This window comes from Lepidochelys kempii, chromosome 10 (assembly GCF_965140285.1).
Source record: "Lepidochelys kempii isolate rLepKem1 chromosome 10, rLepKem1.hap1, whole genome shotgun sequence".
NCBI classification, from domain to species: Eukaryota; Metazoa; Chordata; order Testudines; family Cheloniidae; genus Lepidochelys; species Lepidochelys kempii.
In genome coordinates, this window is record NC_136389.1 from 84,630,811 (window position 1) to 84,655,283 (window position 24,473).

Genomic DNA, 24,473 nt, shown 5'->3' on the forward strand with positions numbered 1-24,473 from the left:
TATAGAATCATTCATTGGGGCAGTCGGGGAGCAGGGAGTGACTGTGGATTTGCCTCCAGGATCCAACGTGGAGGCAACCATGCTGTTTGAACCACTGCCCCTCTCCCTGCGGGCACGGCAGACTGGATCCTCTGGGACGCTGACTGGCCTGTTGTACCATCATTGGCAAGAAAGGAAGAAAGATCTCTGTGGCGGGCTTTGTCCTTAACCTTACTTGCCCCATGTGAGTTTAGGTGGGGCTCTGCAGTGTGCTGGGAGTGGGAGATAAAGCGGGGGGGGGTGACCCCCAAGTTCCTGATCTCGTTAATGATTGAACTCTGGGCTTGTTTCTGGAGAATACAACCAATCAGCCCCCACCTTTGGAAATACCGCAGCATCACGCAGCTCCTGTCTGCTTTCTTTCCACTAGCACATGGAAAAGGGCCAGTTTGATCAGAATGTGCCTGCGTCCCAGGGGCCTCTTTCTATTCCACAGAGGAGCTTCCAGCATGTACCAATCATAGCCTATCATTTTATTTCAGTGCTTAGATGCTTTATTCCAGTGCCACCATGACAGGCACCCTAAAAACACCATAGATAGGTAGCCCCGCAGGGCCCCCCAGCTCAGAGAGATGGGCCTGGAGTCTACCCTAACCCTGCAGAGCCCCCCAGCTCAGAGAGATGGGGCTGGACTCTACAGTTTGGGGACAGAAGGCTACTCCGGTTTCTATGTCATTGGCAGAACTAGCAGCTAATCTGACTGCAGAATCTTTATGACAGAAAGGAGTTTAAGGGACTCCATGTTAGCCCTGAGGGCCCGAGGGAATGTGTGGGGCAAGCAGCTGGTAGAATCAGCCTTTCACTTGAAAGCTAAGGCCTGGTCTAAACTGCAGACTTAGGTTGTAGTAAGGCAGCTTATGTCCACCTAACTCTGTCAGAGTCTACACTACAGCCATTCTCCCACCGATGTAAGTCGCCAAGTACACGACCTAATAACTCCACCTCCACGAGTGACGTAGCACTTCAGTCAATATAGTTATGTTGATGCAGTGTCCGTGTAGACACTGGACTGCTTACAGCAGACTGTTCTGGCTGTCAGTCCCGGGTGGTGGGGCTTAGGCTATTACTGACATTTAAATTGGTGCAAGGACTCCTGGTGTGGCGCCTTAGAGACTAACCAATTTATTTGAGCATAAGCTTTCGTGAGCTACAGCTCACTTCATCAGATGCATTCAGTGGAAAATACAGTGGGGAGATTTATATACACAGAGAACATGAAACAATGGGTGTTACCATACACACTGTAACAAGAGAGTGATCACTTAAGGTTACCCTGAAACCTGTCATTAAGGTGAACTATTACCAGCAGAAGAGGGGGGGGGCGGGGAGACACGGGACGGGACCGGACCTTTTGTAGTGATAATCAAGGTGGGCCATTTCCAGCAGTTGACAAGAACGTCTGAGGAACAGCAGGAGGGGAAATAGTTTTACTTTGTGTAATGACCCATCCGCTCCCAGTCTCTATTCAAGCCTAAGTTAATTGTATCCAGTTTGCAAATTAATGCCAGTTCAGCAGTCTCTCTTTGGAGTCTGTTTCTGAAGTTTTTTTGTTGTAATATTGCGACTTTTAGGGCTGTACTGGAGCGACCAGAGAGAGTGAAGTGTTCTCCGACTGGTTTGTTGATACAGGCCATCGCGGGCCAGCCCTGCCCCTCTGCCTCGCGCGCTGGCCAAACCGGACAGTCGCTAGGCACAAGGATCAGCGGGCACCGCTCAGCCCTCAGGAGCGGCAACGCCCAAGGGCCTGCAGCCGGGACCCGAGCTGTGGCCGCCGAGGCTTGTGCTCAGAGAACGGTGTTCGCCGCCGGGGCGCCGCCCGCGGAACGACGGAGCCGCTGGCGACGGGCCGCCCCGAGGCTCGCCCCGAGGGTCTCGCGGGCCGCGGCCACCCCCGTCCGCCCGCGCCGCGCCCTCCCGCCGCCGCCTGCCTGGGGCCGAGCGGGCGGCAGCCCTCGGCCGCTCACGCCCCAGGAAACGGGCCCGTCTCGGGGCGGCCTCCAGGGGGCCGCGGTGCTCGCCCCAGGGAAGCGCCTCGCCGCTTCCGCTCGGCCACCGAGCCCCCCTTCCTTCCCATCATGCCTCAGTCCCCGCGGCGCGGCGCGGCCCCCCTGCCCCGGGGACGGAGCACCCAGGAGCGCAAGGCACGCTGGGAGGGGTTACTTCCGCCCTGACGCCTTGCCCCCTTACCTCGGCCAATCAAAGGCCAGTTCACACGCCCCGCGAGCCTATCGGAGCCAGGCCAACCTGCCGATCACGTGACCATCCGCGGGCGCGCGGCTTCGGCCCGGCGAGGCCCGCCGGGCTGCTCTAGCCGGCGGCCCCGTCTCTATGGCTTCGCGTGTCGGGGGCGGGCTGTGTTCTGACCCCGCCCCCAGAGCTGGTTTCCCACGAGGGGTGGGGTCTTTCGTCGCCATGGAGACAGCGTCAGGGCCTGCGGGAGCCGGGGGAGGCGCGGCTGCCGCTGTTGCCCCAGGGGCCCTTGCCCCGCCCGCGTGCGGGCCAGAGCGGCCTGGTAACCGGGGCGGGGCCCAGCCGCCGGGGCCGAACGGGGACGGAGCCTCGGGCAGGTCCCACCCTTGGGGCGGGGCCGCCGCACTCTGGGCAGGGCCCCCTGGGGGGGGAGGACCCCATCCTGGGTGTGGGGGTGGAGAGGACCCCATCCTGGGGCAGCAGGGGGTGGGGTGGGGCAGGGCCCCCCTGGGAGAGCAGGGGGTGGAGCAGGGCCCCCCTGGGGGGGGAGGACCCCATCCTGGGTGTGGGGGTGGAGAGGACCCCATCCTGGGGCAGCAGGGGGTGGGGTAGGGCCCCCCTGGGAGAGCAGGGGGTGGAGCAGGGCCCCCCTGGGGGGGGAGGACCCCATCCTGGGTGTGGGGGTGGAGAGGACCCCATCCTGGGGCAGCAGGGGGTGGGGTAGGGCCCCCCTGGGAGAGCAGGGGGTGGAGCAGGGCCCCCCTGGGGGGGAGAGGACCCCATCCTGGGGCAGCAGGGGGTGGGGTGGGGCAGGGCCCCCCTGGGAGAGCAGGGGGTGGAGCAGGGCCCCCCTGGGGGGGGAGGACCCCATCCTGGGTGTGGGGGTGGAGAGGACCCCATCCTGGGGCAGCAGGGGGTGGGGTAGGGCCCCCCCTGGGAGAGCAGGGGGTGGAGCAGGGCCCCCCTGGGGGGGAGAGGACCCCATCCTGGGTGTGGGGGTGGAGAGGACCCCATCCTGGGGCAGCAGGGGGTGGGGTGGGGCAGGGCCCCCCTGGGAGAGCAGGGGGTGGAGCAGGGCCCCCCTGGGGGGGGAGGACCCCATCCTGGGTGTGGGGGTGGAGAGGACCCCATCCTGGGGCAGCAGGGGGTGGGGTAGGGCCCCCCTGGGAGAGCAGGGGGTGGAGCAGGGCCCCCCTGGGGGGGAGAGGACCCCATCCTGGGTGTGGGGGTGGAGAGGACCCCATCCTGGGGCAGCAGGGGGTGGGCTGGGGCAGGGCCCCCCTGGGAGAGCAGGGGGTGGAGCAGGGCCCCCCTGGGGGGGAGAGGACCCCATCCTGGGTGTGGGGGTGGAGAGGACCCCATCCTGGGGCAGCAGGGGGTGGGCTGGGGTGGGGCAGGGCCCCCCTGGGGGGAGAGGACCCCATCCTGGGGCAGCAGGGGGTGGGCTGGGGTGGGGCAGGGCCCCCCTGGGGGGAGAGGACCCCATCCTGGGTGTGGGGGTGGAGAGGACCCCATCCTGGGGCAGCAGGGGGCAGGGCCCCCCTGGGAGAGCAGGGGGTGGGGAGGACCCCATCCTGGTGGAGCCCGGCCCCCCTGGGGGGGAGAGGACCCCATCCTGGGGGAGCAGGGGGTGGGGCAGGGCTCCCCTGGGGGAGCAGGGGACGGGCGGGGGCAGGGCATTGCAGGAGTTAGATCTCCCTTCTGGGTGGGGTGGATCATCTCAGGGAGGGGTGGGGGTGGTGATGGGCCGTAATGAGGGGATCAGGTGCCCCATCCCACGCTAGGCCCTGGCCCTACTTCTCCGGCCCCACACCCCCAGCTGGAGCCCGCACTCCTGGGCTGTCCTAGCAGTTGGCCTCCTGTGGTGCTGCCCGCCACTGATGTTAGACCTTACCCGTACACCTGGCACACCCGTCTGCCTCTCCCGGGAGGCTGGGGCACCCTCCTGTGGGCTCCATCAGATACTTGTGGGAAGCACACTGGGGCTGTGCAGTTACATTCCCTATGACAGGCGGGGCCTGGGGTGCATTAGGACTGCCGGCCCATCACGTGGAAAGTAACTGCATAGCCCCCGTGTGCTGCAGTGGGAAGCCAGTCTGTCTTTCTGTTATACCTCCAGGGTGCCCATTGCTGTCGTACCTACGCACCATGTTCAGGTGACAGCATAGGCGTCATAACCCCATGTTACATTGTTTCTTCTGTGCTTGCCCAGGCTATTGTAATAGCCTATTTTCCTTGCCAATGACTGACATTGCTGCCTATCAGCCAGCACATGCTGGCATTCTAAGTATAAGGAATCATAGACTTTAAGGTCAGAAGGGACCATTATGATCATCTAGTCTGACCTCCTGCACAACGCAGGACACAGAATCTCACCCACCCGCTCCTGGTACAAACATCTAACCTATGTCTGAACTATTGAAGTCCTCAAATCATGAGACTTCAAGGTGCAGAGAATCCTCCAGCAAGTGACCCATGCCCCACACTGTAGAGGAAGGCGAAAAACCCCCAGGACATCTGCCAATCTGTCCTGGAGGAAAATTCCTTCCCAACCCCAAATATGGTGATCAGCCTTGTCCTAAATCCCCTCCGACTTTCTGCCAGTGAACAGTGCAGTAAGCTGGCTTGTGTGCACCACTACACTCTTAGACGGCTTGTATGTTAAAGATGCTTATGTGTAAGCAAAAAGAAAAGGAGTACTAGTGGTGAATACAGACTAACACGGCTGCTACTCTGAAACCTGTCATTATGTGTAAGCATAACCTGAACTCAGAGCCCCATATTGCACCATGCCAGACTGGCCTCATGGGCATTGCTGGTCATTATATAAAGGTCATTTATTTCCACATAAATCATTCCAATGACCTTGGACCTAAATGGAGGGTGGGGCTGGGACTTGCGTGTGTGGTTTGTCCAAGCAGCAGCTCACTGTCTATAACACATTCCCATCCGACAGTGCATCTGGCTAAGCATTCAGATGTATTCTTGGGATCTTAGGAAACTTCCTGAAAAAAGGGAAAGTAAGGAGCAAGTGGGTGTGGGTAGACGCATCCCTCATCCAAGGGAGTGGGTGCAAGTGTGGAGCCGTTGAAGATGTAGAAGAATGGACAGTGACTGGAGCAGATGTTTGCACTGGAAAGCTATTGTGCCAAAACCTGTTAACTGGGAGGGCAATGGGGGTCAAACTTTAGGTGACATGACTCTAAGCCTGTCAGTTTGTGTGTGGCAATCCAACGGTGTGTAAAAATACTGTAATTAGGGACACGGTATAAAGGGTCACCCTTTTCCTTGTATGCTGCCTATACGCAATAGGACAACACAGTCAGGCTTCTCAGGTATTTAGAAGACACAGGAGTTCTATTGTGGAGCTAGAAAGGTCTCCTGGGGCTGCTTCTTAGATTCATCACACAGGTACATCTTCCCTAGAAATAGCCCCAGGGAGAGCTCCTGAAATCATTTCTTCAAGAGTCGAATCTGATCTTCAGTGTGCACTAGTGAGTTAATGTGACCGCTGTAACCTGGCGTAGAGCGAAAGGAAAGGAAAAAGGAACAGCTTCTGTGGGTGGAAGGCTTGCTGGGGAACAAGGGCAGAGAGAGAGGCAAGACTGACTCCCTGGGTCATTGCGGGGGTAGGCCAGGAGAAAAGGGCAGACAGGTATAAGAGAAAGGACTTGTTAGAACTTGCCTATGCCTGGGCCTTGGTTGGGTTTGGGACACTCTGATATTGACTGGTGCTGGTAGTTTAAGCTGGTAGTTCAGGTTGTCTTGCACGTGACATACTGATTAGTTTCTTCATATGCAACTTGTAAGAACAGCTAACAGAATGAAGATGAACTCCAGTGACAGCAGCGAATCAGAGAATGATACTGAGGAAGAGGAGGAAGAAGAGTTTGCAAATGAACACATTAAGAGACTGGGTGGAGGAAGAAAAGATATGCATCAGGATGGCACTCCTCAGGAGGGAGCTTTTGAGGCAGAGGACACATGCCTAGGGCACAAGAGTGAACACAGTTCAAGTGGAAAAAGTGATCTGCCGACTGTCTCACTGATTGATCTGGAAGAACAAATGACAGAAGACTGTGAAGCAGAGACCACTCCAAGAAAGAAAAAGAGAAAACACAGGTGAGTTTCCTCATCGCCTTCCTCTGCCTTCTACTTCCGTGTGTACCTCAGGCTGTCACCTAGGCCTACCAGACCTCACTGTCCTACCAGACCCAAAGAGGAGCCAGCAAAGTCTGTGTGGCCAGCTGCCTATTGGATTTTTATTTACTATCTGTTTCAGGGGCATTCAAAGGCCACTTATCTCAGGATGGAACGTGACATGCTGAGAACGTTACCTTTTCAGGTGTAATTACTGTGGCTACCCAGTACCCTAAACCCCTAGGCTGCCAGTAGTGTGCTAGGCATACCACAACTCAGAGGCAAACACTGTAGATGCTTCTGCATCGGGGCCTTATAGGCACTAGCCCTGGTGGTCCCAATAACTACTCAGAGACATGGCTAATGTGAAAGGGTATTTTTCTAGGGATGGCAGGAAAGTTTGCAGATACCCTAGCTACAGAGACTTGGGCAGTTAGCGTGCAAAGTGTCTGGTAGTGGTTCTTGTTTGGGCCCTGGGGCTGTCCAGTCAGGCATCAAGACTCGTCAGTATGACGGTAAGACACAGGAAGTAATTGTCTGCAGCAGTTAGTTCATGTTAGTTCACCTTCTCTGCTCAGCACTGGTGAGGCCTCAGCTGGAGCACTGTGTCCAGTTCTGGGCACCAAACATTAGGAAAGATGTGGACAAGTTGGAGTGATGCAACAGGAGAGCAACAAAAGTGATAAAAGGTTTAGAAAAACTGGACTATGGGGAAAGGTTAAAAAATGTATGTTTAGTCCTGAGGAAAAAAGTGTGTGTGGGGGTACTTGATCACAGGCTTCAATTACGTGAAGGGCTGTTATAAAGAGGGTGGTGATCAATTGTTCTCCATATTCACTGGAGATAGGACAAGAAGCAATGGGCTTAATCTGCAGCCAGGGAGATTTAGGTTAGATATTAGGAAAAACTTTCTAACTATAAGGGTAGATAAACTCCAGATTAGGTTTCCAAGGGAGGTTGTAGAATCCCCGTCATTGGAGGTTTTTAAGAACAGGTTGGACAAACACCTGTCAGGGCTGGTCTAGGTTTACTTGGTCCTGCCTCAGCGCAGAGAACTGGACTAGATGACTGTTTGAGGTTCTGTCCAGCCCCACGTTTCTATCTTCTTCTTAGCATATGCACAACATTCCTCAGGTGGCCTGTGACCGGCATTCATCATCAGTTTGGTCCGCTGGTTGGATCATTAGCTTCCCCATCTTGGGCCGGGTGCTGATGGGGAGTGGGTCATGAACGCTGATCCATGACCCCAGCTTAGTACCTGTGGGATGCCCCCTAGAGTCCAGTCTCTGTTCCAGCAAATAGGTGCTTGTAGTGTTCCAAGCCAAGCTGAGTTAGTGGCTCTTATTGGGGCCCCAGTGCCCTGGCTTCCTGCCCAGCTGCTGTTCCTCCACGAGTACCACACAGACCTGCACACAGCTGTATCGTCGAGCAATCTCAGCCTGTTCCACATGTGTCTCTATCCACAGAGGCTGGGGCTTCTCTCCTGCTGTTGTGCAGCTCCCATTCCCAAAACAGAGCCTGGTCACATCCTAGTTCAGGACCTGCCTAGGGGAAAGGGAAGTGCAGTGGGTTGGGGCTGATGGGAATTGTAGTTTCATTCTTTGGGAAGTCTGTGTGATGGATCTGCATCCAGTCAGCTCTGGATGGACCATTGCATGCATTTGGTGGCCTGTCAAGGCTCTGGCTGCCACCTCTATGCTGAAGATGAGGGCAGTTGCAATCTACTCTATTTTATGCACATCAAAGATCAGATTGCAAAAATTGTGCCCTCAGTTTGTATGTGCAAACAGCTGTGTGCACAATTGCAGGAAGTTTATAAACAACTAACCAGTTACCTGCCTGACTGACAGTTGGTACGCATGAATTATGCTGATGGATTTCTGCACATGCAGTTCTGAAAATCTGATCCTGAAGTGGGCAAAGTTTGGGCATTACCACTGGGGCATCAGGGAACAATTTTTACGTAATTTATTCTAAAACTTCTGCCCTCAAATGCAAAGGGAGAAACACATCATATCCCTTGTTGTAAGAAATGTTCAGTTAGCTTGTTTATTCATATGAAAAATAAGCATTGGTGAGTAGTGGCCAGGGAGAACATGTGTGCCAGGTCTCAGCCATTTACCATCAAACACCCTTCAAAAAACAGCAGACAAAAGTAGAATGAATAATGGGCAGCTCTGAATTTTGGGGCCTGGACCCTATTGGAGTCTTTGGGGGTTGTTCAAAATCAGACAAGGAATCTCGAGTCACTCAAATTCCCCCAATGTGGAATTCCAAATGGGAACCTACTCCTTGCTCCAGGCCTGTCTGCCCTTTTGCTGGGACCAGAGCAGATTTGCTGAGTGTTTCTGTACAGATAGACATCATTAAGTCACCATCGTTGCACAAGTCGCTGTGTATGGAAAACCAGATGCACAGAGTAGAGAAGTTTGGGCTGTGATGACACCACGTCTCTGGGATCTAGAATTCACAAAACAAAATCTGTGAAATGTTTCTTTAGTCCTGCCATCCTAGCTGGCCTGGGAGCTGCCATCTAATGGCAGCGCAGGGGCTGCCCCCCAGACTAGGCGGACAAAGGGTGGGTCCCTTCAGTAAAGCTGGCTAGGAATAGCTCCCTGGAGCCTGCCCAGGCTGGTGACCAGGGCATGTCTGCACTGAGCCATTGCTTTCTCCTCTCTCTCCATTCCAGGCTGCTCTCTATCAACCTGACCAACTGCAAGTATGAGAGTGGTGAGTCGAAGGCAAGCCAGGGCTCCTTTTCAGACCATATCTCACTGGCAAGTGCCGTGGAGCCCCCGCACCTGGAGAAGGTTGTTAGCACTGGGTTTGGGCTGCACAATGGCTTCAATGGATTGATTGCTGTTTTGGAAGTGACTTTTGCTCTGGTGAAAGGTGCCAACTTGACCAGACTTTGGGCTGAAGCTCTCTCCTCACTTAGTCGGTGCAGCTCTGGTTGCAGCACTGGGAGCTTCCCACCCACACTGGCCCCTGCCAGTGTGTCTCACTCCTGGTCTGGAGAGCCCTACCCCTCTAGGAATGCCAGGGGAGTTCAGTCTCCATAGCACATTCTCTAACGAGATTGCCAACAGGGGCTCAGATAGTGCCAGTTGTGAGGCAGATGTCTGCAGGGTTGACACTCGCGCACTGAAAACTGCACTCGTTTCACTTACAGCAGGGCACTGAGCAGCCTGGGATGGCAGTGATTTGCATATATTACTGGCCTGGGCTGGATCCGTGCAGGACACCCCTCCCCTCAAGCCTGTGCCTCCAGGAATGAACTTTGGGCAGGTGGTTTAGGATTCTCACCTTACTCCTCTCTGTGGGAGGGAGTGGCGTTAGAATACATATGACAGCATCTCCGTCCAGGTATTGGTTAATGCCAATTATACACAAGTTCCATATTATGGAGCACAATTGCTGTACTGAAAGTTACAGTCTCATCTGCTGTGGAGAGAACACAGAGTTTCTAGATGGAATAGTGGACACTGGACGCCTCCTCTCAAAGAGGTGCCAGATACTATGATGATGGGTTCCTTCTAAGAAGCTGAGGCGTACTGGGCACCTCCAAAGATCTGGTGTCAGGCCTCTGTCTCCTTCCTGGGATCACCAGACAAATGCATTTCCAAGGCTGACATATGTCATTTGTCAAGGAGTGAGATCCAGTGGACAGTTCAGCTAAGGGAGGGGTATGTTCCTGCTACATTCCCCAGGGTCCCACCAGGTCTTTCTCCCCTTTGGAGGTGTGGGTGGAAGTCCTGGGGTGTTCCTTTCATTGCCAGCCTGTTCCCATCTACTTCAGCTGAGAGATGTGTGAACTCTTGGGGCCCATCTCTCATGCCCTGCCTGGAGATGCCTCTTGCCATGTGCTTGTTTTGCTGTAGTGCGGCGTGCTGCCCGACACTGTGGCCTAAAAGAAGTGGGGGAGGATGAGGAGTGGACGGTGTACTGGACTGACTGCTCGGTCTCTCTGGAGCGCGTCATGGAAATGAAGAGGTTTCAGGTAAAGACCCTTCATGGACAGGCCGCGAGTGTGAGGAGCTCAGGCAGGGAGGACAAGGCAGGGAGGAGTTGGTGGGACGTCGTGTGGTGCAGCGAAGTAGAGTATCCAAGGTCAGCAACAGTGCTACCCTTCTGTTCCCTATGGGACAGTCTCCACAGCCTGTCCGTGTCTGTACCAGGGAGAGCAGGATCCCAGCAGCACCCCGAGCCTTTGCCCCGTTAGTACCCCTGAGGTGGTGCCATCAGCCACAGGTTGAATGACAGCTAGAGAGCTGCCACCCTCTCTGCTGCTGAGTCCTTGTTCAGCACATGGTTCTTGTTGATCAGCTGCTCCTCTCTGTGAATCATGCTGTTCTTGGAGAGGGGAAACCACAGGTTTGAGAGAAGAGTGAACACAACTCATGCTGATGGGGCTCAGAGTAAGCACACCTGGCAGGGTAGCTGTCTTCCTGTCCTGTTCTTCCCTGAACTGACTCACATTGGCTCTCAAGTGTTATCACTTCTGCTCCTTTTGCTGACTTGTCCTTTCTGCTGCACATTGTTTCAGAAAATCAACCATTTCCCGGGGATGACGGAGATTTGCCGGAAGGACCTGCTGGCCCGCAACCTCAACCGCATGCTCAAACTCTTCCCCAAGGAGTACAGTATCTTCCCCCGCACCTGGTGCCTGCCTGCTGAGTGAGTGACCAGCACTGCTAGCCAGCAGCTGGACAGGCGGATGCTGTCTGCAGGGAAGGGTAGTGGGGACCACTGAACTCAGCTTCCATGGGGCAGGTGCTTTCTGGAGGATCCACTGCTGATTCTGGGTCTCAGTAGCCTTCCTTGGGAAGTAAGAAGATGTGGCTCTGTATTTAGAGAGTCCCAGATCTCAGAATGTAATCGCATTGTATTAGGTTGTGGAATTGTTCCCCGCAGGGAAGGGGTGGGAGCCCCATCCCTAGAGGGATTTAAATCTGAATTGGACTAAACCCCAGGAAATAGACTGCAAGGGAATCCTGCCCTGGCCCTCAGTGGGCAGGGGAATGAGCCTAAAAGGTCATTTTTGCTTCTGACTTCTGTGATTCTGTGGGATTTCCCCTAACACTCCATGAGCACCCCTCCTTGGTCAGCTGGAGGGATCCTTCAGGGTGGTGTGCAGGACCTGGCCGCTCCCCGGTGGAGCGGGAGGCTCATTGCTGGCCTAGGAGGGATGGACTGTCCATGTGTCTGCAGCGGTGCCCGCCTCCCAGCACACAAGCACCCCTGGCCTTGCCCTTTGCTGGTGGTGAGGGGGACATTCAGCACACTAGCCAGACGAAGCCTGGAAGGGATCACAGCAGCATGTGGTGAGGTGTCAGTTCACAGGGAGAGGGATCAATAACCTGTGGACAGGGTGTTCAAACTGGGGCCTGAAGCACGGGCCTAGCTTCCTATTTAGGCATCTAAATGAGTGGCCTGACTTTCAAAATTGAGGTGCCCAGCAGCTGGCGTTGGAACCAATCAGTGTGCAGCACTGTTGGAGATTAGGCCATATATTTAGATGCCTAAATCTGAATGTAGGAGGCTGACTCTATGCCCCAGGTCAGAGCATCCTGGCCTGGGCCTCCGGCCTCCTCTTACATCCATCCCTGTCCGGTTTGGCAAATGCATTTTCAGGAGAGCCCACAGGAATGTCGCCATTGTATTTTATTGTTTCATTCTCCTTGTGGCCAAGGGTTGGTTAGTTTCCCCCTGCTCCTTCCACAGTAGCAGAGCTAAAACCTTGCTGGGTCCTGACTAGGCAGCAGCTGCCGTTTCGTTACCCTTTCTCTGTGGTGGAGACGGAGATATTAACCTAGCAGGGCTTAGAGCCATAAGGGCTTTCTCCCCAAGGCTGTGATGAGACAGTGATAAATAATGTACCTAGGAGTGGCCTAGTACAGTGTAGGACTGCTCTTCTCGCTGCCCTGGCAGTGCTGAGCCCTGCATGGCCCAGCATGCAGTGCTCCAATCAGCCACCGGAGAGTCCTGCAGCTCTAACAGTCACTACTTCTTCATTACATAGCTATGGGGATTTCCAGACCTACGGGCGCATGAGGAAAAACAAGACGTACATCTGCAAGCCAGACAGTGGCTGCCAAGGGAGGGGCATCTTCATAACCCGCAACCCAAAGGAGATTAAACATGGGGAGCACCTGATCTGCCAGCAGTACATATCCAAGGTAACGGGGCTGCCAGTGTCCTGGAAAAAAGGTGTGAGCTTCTGGCCTCCCATGTCCTTCCAGTGTCCCGTGCCCCACTGCTGCCAGCCTTCCACTGTGAAAGCTCAGCCAGCAACGTCGAGGTTGCCACCTCCCAGCAGGGCCATCGCCAGGCTGCTCAGCATTTCTCCTTCCCAGCTGAGCTGTGGAGAGTGCAGACCCTGAGCCATGCAGCCACAATGCAGCTAGCAAGGCTTTTGTGTCTCACGGGCACTCCCCCCTTTTTCTCTCACAGCCCTTCCTTATTGATGGCTTCAAATTTGACCTGCGTATCTATGTCCTGGTCACATCCTGTGACCCCCTGAAGATTTTTGTCTATGAGGAAGGGCTGGCCCGGTTTGCCACCATGAGGTACATCGAGCCCAGCAGCAGCAACCTGGTAAAGAAGGGACGTTTCCAAGCAACTGACATAGTGTCAATAGGATTAACACACACTTGCCCTAAGGGCAGCAGACCACTGGGAAGTCAGGGCCTCTTTCTCTTCTTCTCCCTCCTCTGCCTCCTGCTCGGTTTTGCTCCTCCCCCATTCCTTTTACTCCATGTCAGGATGGTTATTTCAGGAGCTCCAGGATCCCCCAAGTGGGCTGTTTCCTGGCCTTATCCACCTGCTGCCACATCTCTGATGCACAGCCCCCGTTCCCTTGGGTCTGCTCTGCTCCCTGCTTTGCCCAGGCTTCAGGGGCAGAACAGGGAGCAGAGTGATTACCCCCCTGGCAGCATCCAGAGATGGCAGGAGGAGCGATGGAGAATGGGGAGATGGAGAAGGAAAGGGAAGGGGAGAAGGTCTCCTCATTGGGCTCTGTGCCTTACACAGCATTACGCAGAGGTGGAGTCCATCCAAATACCTCTAGCAAGCACTCATCCCGAGCTATTGCCTCAGCTGGGAAGTACTCTAGCTAATCTGTGCTGCATACCTAGAGCCCTGCGCTATACAAAATTTATATGCGCATCCGAGCCACGATCCACAAACGTGGTTGGATGTCCGCATCTATGCATGTGGATAGCCATGGATATCTGCAGATTTGCAGGGCTCTGCACATACCTACCTACTGACACAGTCCCTCCCCTAGTAGCTGAGTGTCTCAGGGGGTGTTCTGCTTTGGGATCAATAAAGAAAAGGGGCAGATTCTCTTCTCTGCTCCTCTTGCAGAAATTGCCTGTACCTCCTCTGCTGGGGGGCAGCATGGGGCATACCCCAGTGGGCACAGATCTAGTGTAGCCCACTCCTATCTCCCACTCCTCAGCACTGGCATATGGGGTGGGCAGAGGGCAGGGCTCTCGCTATCTCCAGGTGGCAGATGGTTCCTCAGAAGCCATTGCCAGTGGCTTGGATGACACCAATCCCCACGCAGGTCTAATTTGTGCTGGGGTAAACAATCTGAGAGATGTGTCCAGGACCAGCTGGCTGCTGCTGCACCAGGCAGATTTCAGCCACAGCAGGCTCTGGCCATGTGTTCATAGGTTTGTGGGGTTTTGCTGCTGACCTGAAATCAGGCATCTTAGAGTGGAAGGGTGAAGAATTTAGGCCTGGGGTGAAGGAATAGCCTTGGGGAGGGGAGGAGGTAGTGGTGCTGGGACAGAGGTGAGGTGCTGGTGCTGGGGCAGAGGTGAGCAGCAGTTGCCGGACAGAAGGCTGAGCATCTGGAGCCTCTTGTCTCTCACTGGCACTCAGAGATTGAGTGTGAAGGTCTCTTGCTGTCCCTCTCTCAGGACGATATCTGCATGCACCTGACCAACTATGCTATCAACAAACATAATGAAAACTTCATCCGAGACGACATGATGGGCAGTAAGAGGTACCATCCTGCCTATGCCACCACAGGTCCTGTTCACTTCCTGCTGGGAGGCCAATTGATGGGGCAGCATGCTGTGCGGGCTCACCCCATGTTCTCTTTTAAGGTCACTTAGGTGGAGATCACCCGCTTTAGGGTCTTGGGCTCCTGGTCCAACTGTCTCTTTGCTTGTTAATTCTGAGCACAGAACTGTCCCCTCAGTTTAGCTCCTATATCTGGGGCACCTCTGGGACTTTGCTGGCTTTGTAAGAAGCGGCACTGGGGCTCAGTCCCCTGAGTTCCCCACGCTGTTCTGAGCCATGGAGCCAGTGTGGTGACATTGCTTGCTACTGCTGCAGACCCACTTTGACTTGGGCAGCTCTTATCACCCCCTTGTTCCCCAAACAGGAAACTGTCTACCTTGAATGCCTGGATGATGGACAACAGCTACGACACGACAGAACTCTGGGAAGACATTGAGGACATCATTATAAAGACCCTTATCTCAGCCCACCCTGTTCTGAAGCACAACTACCGCACCTGCTTCCCCAACCACATCACCGGTTGTGCCTGCTTTGAGATTCTGGGCTTTGACATCCTGCTAGACAGAAAGCTGAAACCCTGGCTGCTGGAGGTGAGTGAAAACCTCTCCGGTGGCCTGGAAATCTCCCCCTCGGCACAGCAGATGGTTGAGGGCTTTTGTTGCCCAATGAGAGAATTAGAACTAAAGCCTGGGGCATGTTTCAGATAGTTTTAGTTTGATTGACACTGCCACCTGCAATCTCTGCAGCACTCCATTAAATGAGGATCTCTGGAGGCAAATAGCCAAGCAATCTACAGTCCACAAGGAAACATCTTCCGCAAGTTCCTGGCATAATAACGGACTCCCCTGAGTCACTGAGCTGCGTGGATCTCTGCAGCACCATTCAGAACCTGTGTGTGCTCTCCTCAGTGTCCTTGGTGGTCAGTGAGAAGCCAGGAAGTTATACCTGCAGCCTGGCTGATCATTAGATGGCACTTTGTGCCGTGAAAGCAGCAACAGCAAACATCAGCCCCACACAGCAGCACCATGCTTACTGGTATTACCATGATAGGAAAGATTGCAGCTGTGGGACAAGAGGCTGCCAGAGAGGAATGAAGGAACAGGAGGTGGTGAAGGGTCTGAGGCCAGCAATCCTGCTGCCTGCAGCAGATTTGTGGAGCTGCACGTGTGTGTGTTAGACTAGCCATTTGTCTTGGCAGGTGAATCACTCTCCCAGTTTCACCACGGACTCGCACTTGGACCGAGAGGTGAAGGACGCTTTGCTCTGTGACACCATCAACCTGATAAACCTGCGAGCCTGTGACAAGAGGAAGGTGCTGGAAGAGGACAAGCGACGGGTGAAGGAGCGACTCTTCCAGGCCCACCAGCCACCTCGTGAAGCCAGGTACTACTCACCCCAAGGAGGAGTGCGGCAGGCCTTTGGGGAGAGCAGGGGGCACAGCAGGGAACAGAGTAACGAGCATGAGAGGCCAAAGGCTGCTTTGTGGCCGTTGAAATCCCTCTGGGGCTGTGGCACTGTTGAGAACATTGTCACCTGTAAGGGGAGAGGGCTCAGGCTTTCAGCATCCCGGAGGAGACCCGGGTTTGAGGCTCCCAGCCCCGAGACATGTCTGATTCCTGGTACTCTAGACTCAGCCCCACTCCAGGCTGCTTACTACTTCTCCCAGTCAACTGTGCGGTTTGGTCACAGGGCCCTCCCTGGCCATCCGGGGGCGCTGTACCCGGTGACACGTGGCCTTTTTCCCACAAAAGTTTTGAGGCTCCAGATTCTCTATAGGGTTGCCAACTCTGACTGAAGCTATTCCGGGAGATTCCCCCCACCCAATATGACATAATGTCATTATCTTAAAATATCCTATTAAAATCTCCCGGATTGCTTTCAATAGTCACCAGGAGATGGATGCCGATTCCGGGAGACTCCTGGCCAATCCTGGAAGGTTGACAACCCTACTTCTTCACAAAGCAGTGTTGCTTCCCTGCCCATTCGTGCAGACATGTCAATTCATGGCTAAAGCCAATACACAACTGTTGAGGCCAGTTTGGATTGGCCGCCTATCGAGGCAGGGTGGGCAGGAGCTCCCTCCCAGACACCAGTTTCAATTAATTACATCAGGTAACTAAAGCCTGGACACGAGGGGCATATTAACCCCTGTGCTCTGCTGCCCCTGGGTCCATAGGTGCTAGAACCCAGGGTGCTGGGGGGCTGCCGCACCCCCTGGCTTGAAGTGGTTTCCATCATATCCAGGGGTTACAGTTAGGTTCAGAGGCTCTCAACACCCCCACTATAAAAACTGTTCCAGCCCCACTGCATGGGGCTCTGCTGCCCCCTCTCCCAGGCAGCCTGGAGTGCTCACAGCTGGATGAAATGTGGCAGGCCCGGATGAGACAGCTGAGCTCTTGTAAACTGGTACTGTTGGCTGAGAAGGGTGGGAACCATGGGAGCCCTTCAGTTGGAGAGAGGAGCTCTGAGCCTCCCTGCTTTGCCTGTACTGCCCAGCTGGAGGAGATACCAAATGGGAGGGTGCATTGGCTTGGTGCAGTGAATGCACGCCGGCGTTCCCAGATGGGGAAGGGGAGAAATGCCAGCTAGACTCCTGGACAGGGCAGCATCTGGAACCTGTCCCACCCTGCTGCCTGTACAACAATCTCTAGGGATTGTCTACCATGGCTCCTCCTGCCTTCATCTTTGCTTTCTGACGGCAGACGTGAGCAGTTAGAAAACAGCCAGGCGGCCTGGCTGGCCCAAGCGGAGAAGTATGAGAACACGCACCTGGGAGGGTACCGGCGCATTTACCCTGCGCTCGAGACAGACAAGTATGAGCCATTCTTCAAGCACAGCGGCTCCCTCTTCCAGGAAACAGTGGCTTCCAAGGCAAGAGAGGAGTGTGCCAGGTACATTGCTCCTGTGGAAAAGCCCTCCTCATTGAATGCCATGAGGCAGAGAGTGTTCACCGCTTGTCTCTCTGTTGGGAACAGCTACTGCTGCCTAAAGCATGTGGAGGGGTGAGCACCTAGGAGCGGAGCCCTGGCTCCATTGCCAGGGGAAGACACTGTGTCCTCCACGTAACCTCTCCGCCCTCCCTCTGGACCTGAGCGGGAGACATGCCAGAGTCCATTGTTTATGGATTCTGGAGGTGGTTTATCGCATGTGTCCTGGTGCATTTGAGTAGACCCGTCTCCACCCCATCTAGGTGGCACAACCTGGTGCAAAGGGCATTTCCTTATGGGGGTGGTAACAGCTTTTAAGGGCCTGGGGCCATTTCCCAGCACATTCACCATCCTGGACGCTGCTCCGGAGAGCAGTCCTTGGCTGTGCCTTATGTCACCTCCATTGGGGTCAGCACAGCTTGGCACAAGATCTCACACTGAGCGGCAGTGACCAAGACTGTTGGTTCTTGCCAGGCAGCAGCTGGAGGAAATTCGCTTGAAGCAAGAGCAACGAGAGGCTACTACTGGGAAGAAGAAAAAGGAGCGAAAGGAGAACCTGCAGGGAGAGTCAGCTGGGGAGAAATCCCGCATCCGCAGAAAGGCCAAGGTTCCTCCCACCCGCCTCACCTATAGCAGCACCAGGACCTGCGACAGGAAGGTACCCCTGCTCTCATCCAGCATGCAGCTCCATGGGGCATGTCAAATGGAGCCACCTGGCACCAGGAGGAGAGCTTGGGGCACTGACATCTCCCACACCAGCCAAGGACTGAGCTCGTCTTTGTGGAGTTTGTACTGCTGCTGACCTGTGCTGGGGAGTGCTGTGAACAGCCAGCCCATGGGAGTCTATGGCCCCCTACCCCTTTTACCCCCGACTGGAGTCTCCTTCCTGCTCCACACTGGAACTTGTGGCCCAGGCCCTGTTCCTGACCCCAGCAGAGTTTGTGGCCTCAGTCACTCTCCTTCCTCTGTTAGTCTGTCGTCCAGCCCCCCCGCCCATGCTGTAACTCAAGGTGTATTTCTGTCCTAAGATGCAGCAGATGGTGTTTGACTCCATGCGGCCCCAGGAGATAGTGGAAGATGAGGAAGTAGAGAGGATCAAGGCTCTTCTGCAGCGCGAAAACCTCATCCGGGGTCTGGGCATCGTGGATCAGCTCTCTCGGCTGCTCCACACAGCTGAGCCCAGGCCTGTGAATGTCCACAGGCCCCACATCAATATCTCCGAGAGCCAGGTAAAGGTGGGCTGCTCACAGGCACCTCCCAAGGCTAGTGCAGTAGGTAGTATTCTTGGTGGCCCTGCACAGACAGGAGCAGGAGGAGCTGAGTACAGGGGAGTCGCATCTTATGCAGGGGTTAGGTTCTAAAGTCAGCGCATAAGGCGAAAATTGCATATAGTCAAAAAGAGAGAGAGATAGAAGAATGAAAGAATAGAAAAGGGAGAAAGATGACTTCAGCGTCGTTATGCGCAAACTGGAGTGCCTCAGGATGGCCAGGAGCATTGTCTGCCATCAGCAACGCTTTAAAGTCAAGTCCTTTCTCTTCGAGGTACCGCTTGACCTCCGGAATGAAACACTCTGGAACCAATCCAGAAAGAATGCTGCCCTCACCCAAGCCTTTTTATTTGATTGCCAGAACACAGGCAGGAGATTTTTGTTCTTGCCTTTTAGGGCACAGGGATATGCAGCCCTGTAGAGCAAGCCCGGCTTTATTAAATACCCAGCCGCATTGCCGCAAAACAACACAGTCACACGGTCTTTAGCTGCTTTGAAGCCAGGGGCTTGTCTTTCTGATTTCGAAGTGTAAGTGCGGTTGGGTGTTTTTTCCCAGAAGAGCCCAGTCTCGTCAGCATTAAAAACATGTTCTGGAAGACAGCCCTTTTCTTCTGTGATATTCTTTAGTTGTTCGGGGGAGGCTTTTGCTGCCTCTTCATTGGCAGATGCAGCTTCACCAGTAGTCTGCACGTTTTTGAGGTTGAAGCGGTTCCTAAAACTGTTAAGCCAGCCTTGGCTGGCTTTGAATTCCTTCTCATCAGAAGGCTGTCCCTCTTCGGCGGGAGGTTTGAACTGCGCATAGAGGCTAAGAGCACGAGTTTACAGTTCATGTCTTCCTGCCATAAGTTTAATGCCTTTTCAGTCTTCACTAAAGTCTTATCACACACCTGGCTCATCACCTTAGCAGTTATTGGAGCACTTGATGCCACGGCTTGATGAATTTCTCTCTCTAATCTTGATGGCACGGATGCTAGATTCGTTGCAGCCATATTTACACGCCACGTTAGAGACCGACATACCATCTCTCAATAAGTCCAACACAGCCAGTTTTTCCTCCAGCATTGGAACAGATCGCTGTTTCTTCGGTTGTGCACCAGATTAAGTAGTTGGCTTGCATTTAGGGGCCATGTTGTACGAAAAATACATATCTTTAAACACTAGAATCACACTCAGTGCGGCGAGATGCTCACACTCAGTGGGCAGCGGTCGATCCAGCAGGGGTTGATTTATCGCGTCTAGTCTAGATGCAATGAATCGACCCCCGAGCGCTCTCCCGTCGACTCCTACTCCACCGCTGCGAGTTACTGTTATTTTTCTTTTTTTTTTGCCGAATGTGTATAGTTGAATTTGCGTAAGTTAAATGCGCGTATGATGCGACTCCACTGTCTAGCAGTCTGTAGCACGTACACTAACGGCACACACAGTGTGTGTCACGTAGCTTGAGTGCTTTAGAAACATGCAGTGTGCGAAGGATAATTAGTAGGGCCCTGTTCTCAGCATAAAGCAGGTCACTCAGGTGGCTGCAAGCTGCCTGCAAAGCTACTGGCCCACTTTGGGTGGGTGTGTCACAGTATCAAGCCCATCTTTTGGTATCTTGAAATCCAGGGTGGGTGTGTCTGTGTAACAGAGCAACTCTCACTGAGTCAGAAGTGATGGGCTGCAAGCAGCAGTTCTCTGGCCTATGTTGTACTGGAGGTCAGACTAGAGAATCACAGTGGTCTCTTCTGGCCTCAGAATCTCTGACTGTAAGTGTGGGGTGTAAATGGGGTGAAAATGCAGGGAGGATTCTCAGGGGTGTAACAGTAACAGGTTAAATAGGGGGGTTGGGAAGAAATTTCCCCCCAGGTCAGACTGGCAGAGTCCTTGGAGGCTTTTCACCTTCCTCTGCAGGATGGGGCATGAGTCACTTGCAGGGTTAAACTAGTGGAAATGGTGGATTCTCCGTAACTTTAACTCATGATCTGAAGAGTTCAGTGACTCAGCCAGAGGCCAGGGGTCTGTTACAGGAGTGGGTGGGCGAGGTTCTGTGGCCTGTGATGTGCAGGCGGCAGACTAGACGATCAGCATGGTCCCTTCTGTTCTGACCTTAAAGCCTATAAGGAGGACAGCCCTTCTCCACTCCCTAACCATGCCCACCCAGGAATTAAAACACACGTCGCTGCTCTTCTTTTCTTCCAGCCGCAGTTCCTTCAGGATGTGTTTGGGAACCGGGAGACACAGGGGTTAATGACCCTTGTCCCCCTCTCGCTCCTGGGAGGCACAGTCCGGGAGTTAGGACAGCAGATCTTGCAGCAGCCTGCGGCCAGAGCCCAGATGCTGGGCAACCAGGGCTTCATTCCCACCCTCCTGGGTACCCTGTCAGGGATGGGCCAGAGCATCCCCTACCGTGCACAGTATAAGCCACAGCATGGCCTGCAGCCGCAGAAGAACATGAGCTGGTTAGGAAGCCACACTCTGGGGACACCGATAGTCACCGAGCCCTGTGCTCTGGCAAAGATGCTGAAGGAAGGAGGCCGGAGATTCTCCAGCGCCAGAAACAAGGTTGAAGGCCGTGAGTACAGAATTGGGGTCTGGCATACTGCTGGTGTCAGTTCTAAAGCATCCTCTCTTTTGGGAGACATAACCTAACTCTGAGTTGCCTTCCAGGCATCTATGGCTCTCCTGTTCTCCCCATTGATATGGTTTGGTTAGTGGGAGACTTTCTCTCGTCTGACTGGATTCCCAGGGCATTCTCCTCTGGCACAGCTGGTGACATGGTAGAAGTGTTCCATCTTACTTGATTTGTCTCCTAATTTCCAGCACTGAGACTCTCAAAGGGGCCATGGATGTTTGAAAGGTCTGGGTGCCATTAGTGTCTAGTTTCATGTTCAGGGAGTAAGCAGGGAAATTAAACTCAGAATCAGTGAAGACCCTCAGAGACCCGTAGAGGGTGAGTGTGTGCTGGACTCTAAGGGCTGGAAGCCAGTGGAGATCTTTGTCTCTGAGGAGATGTGTTCTCCCCTGCACCTGCACATGGGACCAGCTGCTGCAAAGTGAGCAGGGTGTAAGTTCATCTGTGTTTGGAAAGGGGGACAGCAGCAGGCAGCCGCCGTGATAGTGTCTGAGGAGAGCAGTTGTTTTAGAAATGGGAGTGGACTGGGGGTGCCATAATGCCCCTTCAGACGGTTATGGCCCAAGAGTGTCTTAGGGGTCCCTGTGAGTGACATGGCTCCAGGGTATCAGTCAATAACCCTGTGTATTCCCAACCAGACTCCTGAAGGACTGCCACTACTGTGGGCCCTCCGCTGTAGGAGGGGGTCGCACAGACACTGTCACTGCCGGGGGAAAAACTCAACAGTAACTCTAGTTCTCCCACTGTCCCCTTCCCGGAGCCACACTGCCCTTCCTGCTCCCTGCTGCAGTCAGGGCTTCTGGCAGAAGAGAGGAGTTGAGGGGCAGGGTATTTATCCCCTCAGTCTTTGGAGAACTGCCCCAGCTTCCAGCCAGTGCCTTAACATAGGTCTGTGGCCATGTAGCCTGGCATGCTTGAGGCAAACATCAAGAGGCATCTTTGGTGTCCCTCCTGGGATGCTCCAGCCCTGCTTTGTATCCCTCCTGTGCTCTCATTTCAGATGCCCATGCCCCCAGGCGGCCCCTCCATGTGGCCAGTGGTTACTCTGACTCTCTGAGGTACCTGGCTCATGCTGGAAAGGCTCCAAATCACACGTATAGTGACTGCACGTTCCCCTCAGTGACACACCCCCTAAGCCGTGCTGCAGTCCACGAGCTAGCCATCAACTCTGCCTCTGCTCCCATCGTCCAGCGCTCAGACACCTCACACCGCACCAGTGCCATGCCCATGCTCAACTTCAACCACCACAGGTAATGGCCCTGCCTGCAGCTGGCTTCCAGCGAGCTCCTCACCGCTTGTGCTGCCTGCAGAGCTAGTGTCCCCACAGGAGGAGGTTTGCCCTGTTATCCTGGCCAGATGCCAGCTCGAGTACATTATTCTTCGCCTCCCCACCCCTCCTAACAAACTCCTCCTGTGGAGTAGTGTGCTCTGTTAACAGCAGATATGTCCCACTGCAGGGATAGCTGCATTTCAGAGCCATGGCAACTTAGGCCAGCCCTGTTTGAACACTGTAAAATGGCTGGAGACCATCAGGAATGAAACAATCAGCTGGTATTTTCACCCACTGGTGCCACCTCTCAGGCCCTTGCTTCATTCTCCCTGGGTTGCATTATCTATAATGAGCCATGCTGTAAATCTGCTGAGAGCTTGTCCCCATAGTCCCATTCCTGATTCAGCAGAGAAAAGCTCCTTACCCCTCTGGCACCTTGGAACATCCCTCTTTGCAGTGCGGGTCCCGCTGCCATGCTGGAGCAAGTCCACAGACTCTTTTACCGAGCTCTTCCCAAATGGGCTATAACTCGGCCTTATTAGATTGTAAACTCTTTAGGGCAGGGGCTATGTTTGTGCGGTGGCCAGCACCACAGCAGGCTAACCTAGCTGGCCTCTAGGTACTGGTGAATAATGGTAATCCGTGCTCCCGTAATGCTGCTTCCTACAGCTGCTGTGGGCAGTTTGCATTGGAAGGGACTGTCCATGGGATTTGATTGGCTTGATGAGTGGGAGGTCAAGCCACATGTCTAAACCCAGTTTTGCTTGTTCATATCCGACTGTACAAAGAAAGCTAACCTGGGGTCACCATGCAACCTGTGGGAGTGAGGATACCAGCTACGGCTAAATCGATATGAAACAAGAGGCGAATTGCCGCTCACCGTTGCCCATGGGCCCTGCCCTCAGGAGCTGGGATGGAATTCTGTCCTCACCCAGAATGTCTCAGTTTAACCCTTATTTCCCATTTGAAAGAATGTTTCCATCTCTTGGGCTTTCCCATGAAGCTGGATGGAGGAAGCATTTGCCAAAGGGTCTGGCGAGTGTTCAGAACTAGGGCTGAGCAAATGCATTTAGTGAGAGTGCCCCCGGTTTGGGTAATTGGTGTGCACCCTACCCTTTGCGGCCACTACAAGCCCCCCGGGAGCGTTCTCCAGCACAATGTCTGCACTCAGGTCTGAACAGGATCCCAGCATCCCCTCTCCCTGCAAGGCCCACTGGGCTGTACCAATAAGCTTGTAGAGGGCCATAGGCTTAGCTGCTGGCAGCTGGTTTTGCTCTGTAGTTTCCTCTCTCCCCAGCGTGGCTCACCTGAGCTGTTGAGGGGGAGAAGCATATTGATTCTTTGCTCCCCAGCTCTCTGGCTCCTCCAATCTGATCTGTTTATGTCCCCGAAGCAAACCCAGACCTTCTGTCATCAGTGATTGCTTGCTTCCCCCACAGGAAATGGACCTGAACCTTGGCCAAACAGTCTCTGGGGAAAAAAGGGACCAATGGCCTTGGGAATCCTGCAGCCAAAGGTGATGGCTGTGCCAAAAGACATGGTTTCTTCTGCGTGGAAGGGAGAAAAACCTCCAAGGGGACAGACAGATGAGGGGGAGACAAGGGAAACAGTGACCCCAGGCCTGCTGCGATGACCTGGCAGCTAGTGATGAAAACGCAGGTGTCTGCTGCAGATGAGGAGCCCCTCAGTGAGGGCTGAGCACTTCAGACACCATTTAGTGAGCACTCTAGAGTCACGTCTCCACTGGACAGAGCTGTTTTCAAACAATGCTGTGCAAGGGATTTTGTTAATAGTATTCGGCACCATCCTCTGCAGCCGACTTTGTCCTGTAGCTGGGATCCCAGCCTGTAACTGCAACCTCTCCCCCACACCTACTGATCAGCACTCTAATAGCAGGGCAGCGTTAGTGACTCAGGGCAGGGCTTATTTCCTTCAGGGCTGCGAGAGTTTGTTCTTTTGTATCTGTCTTATTAAAGTTTTATACTGTTTTACAA

The 24,473-nt window shown here is 54.3% G+C and overlaps 1 protein-coding gene across 5 annotated transcripts; it reads left to right on the top strand.

Annotated features, from left to right (window-relative positions):
• Positions 1-162: 162 nt before the first annotated feature.
• On the top strand, positions 163-24,473 carry TTLL13 (tubulin tyrosine ligase like 13). Of its 5 annotated transcripts, none has more exons than XM_073304585.1 (16): positions 163-223; positions 6,045-6,351; positions 9,059-9,099; positions 10,251-10,369; positions 10,916-11,046; positions 12,392-12,548; positions 12,823-12,966; positions 14,298-14,383; positions 14,768-14,993; positions 15,602-15,786; positions 17,106-17,294; positions 17,805-17,988; positions 18,359-18,559; positions 20,777-21,149; positions 22,210-22,459; positions 23,919-24,014. In XM_073304585.1, the coding sequence occupies exons 2-16, from the start codon at positions 6,053-6,055 to the stop codon at positions 23,929-23,931; spliced, it is 2,598 nt and encodes an 865-aa protein (XP_073160686.1). In that variant the 5' UTR covers positions 163-223; positions 6,045-6,052; the 3' UTR covers positions 23,932-24,014. The 5 variants fall into 5 exon arrangements, with proteins under 5 accessions (XP_073160686.1, XP_073160680.1, XP_073160681.2 ...); XM_073304579.2 differs by lacking the exon at positions 163-223 and adding an exon at positions 2,067-2,551; XM_073304584.2 differs by lacking the exon at positions 163-223 and adding an exon at positions 3,938-4,385.

What these genes read in the sequence shown, in the direction of transcription:
- TTLL13 (XM_073304579.2), top strand. Translation starts at nt 2,368, where the DNA reads ATGGCTTCGCGTGTCGGGGGCGGGCTGTGTTCTGACCCCGCCCCCAGA. An exon ending in AAGAAAAAGAGAAAACACAG is followed by an intron (nt 6,352 to 9,058) that starts GTGAGTTTCCTC and finishes TCTCCATTCCAG; the next exon opens with GCTGCTCTCTATCAACCTGA. An exon ending in ACCTGGTGCCTGCCTGCTGA is followed by an intron (nt 11,047 to 12,391) that starts GTGAGTGACCAG and finishes TTCATTACATAG; the next exon opens with CTATGGGGATTTCCAGACCT.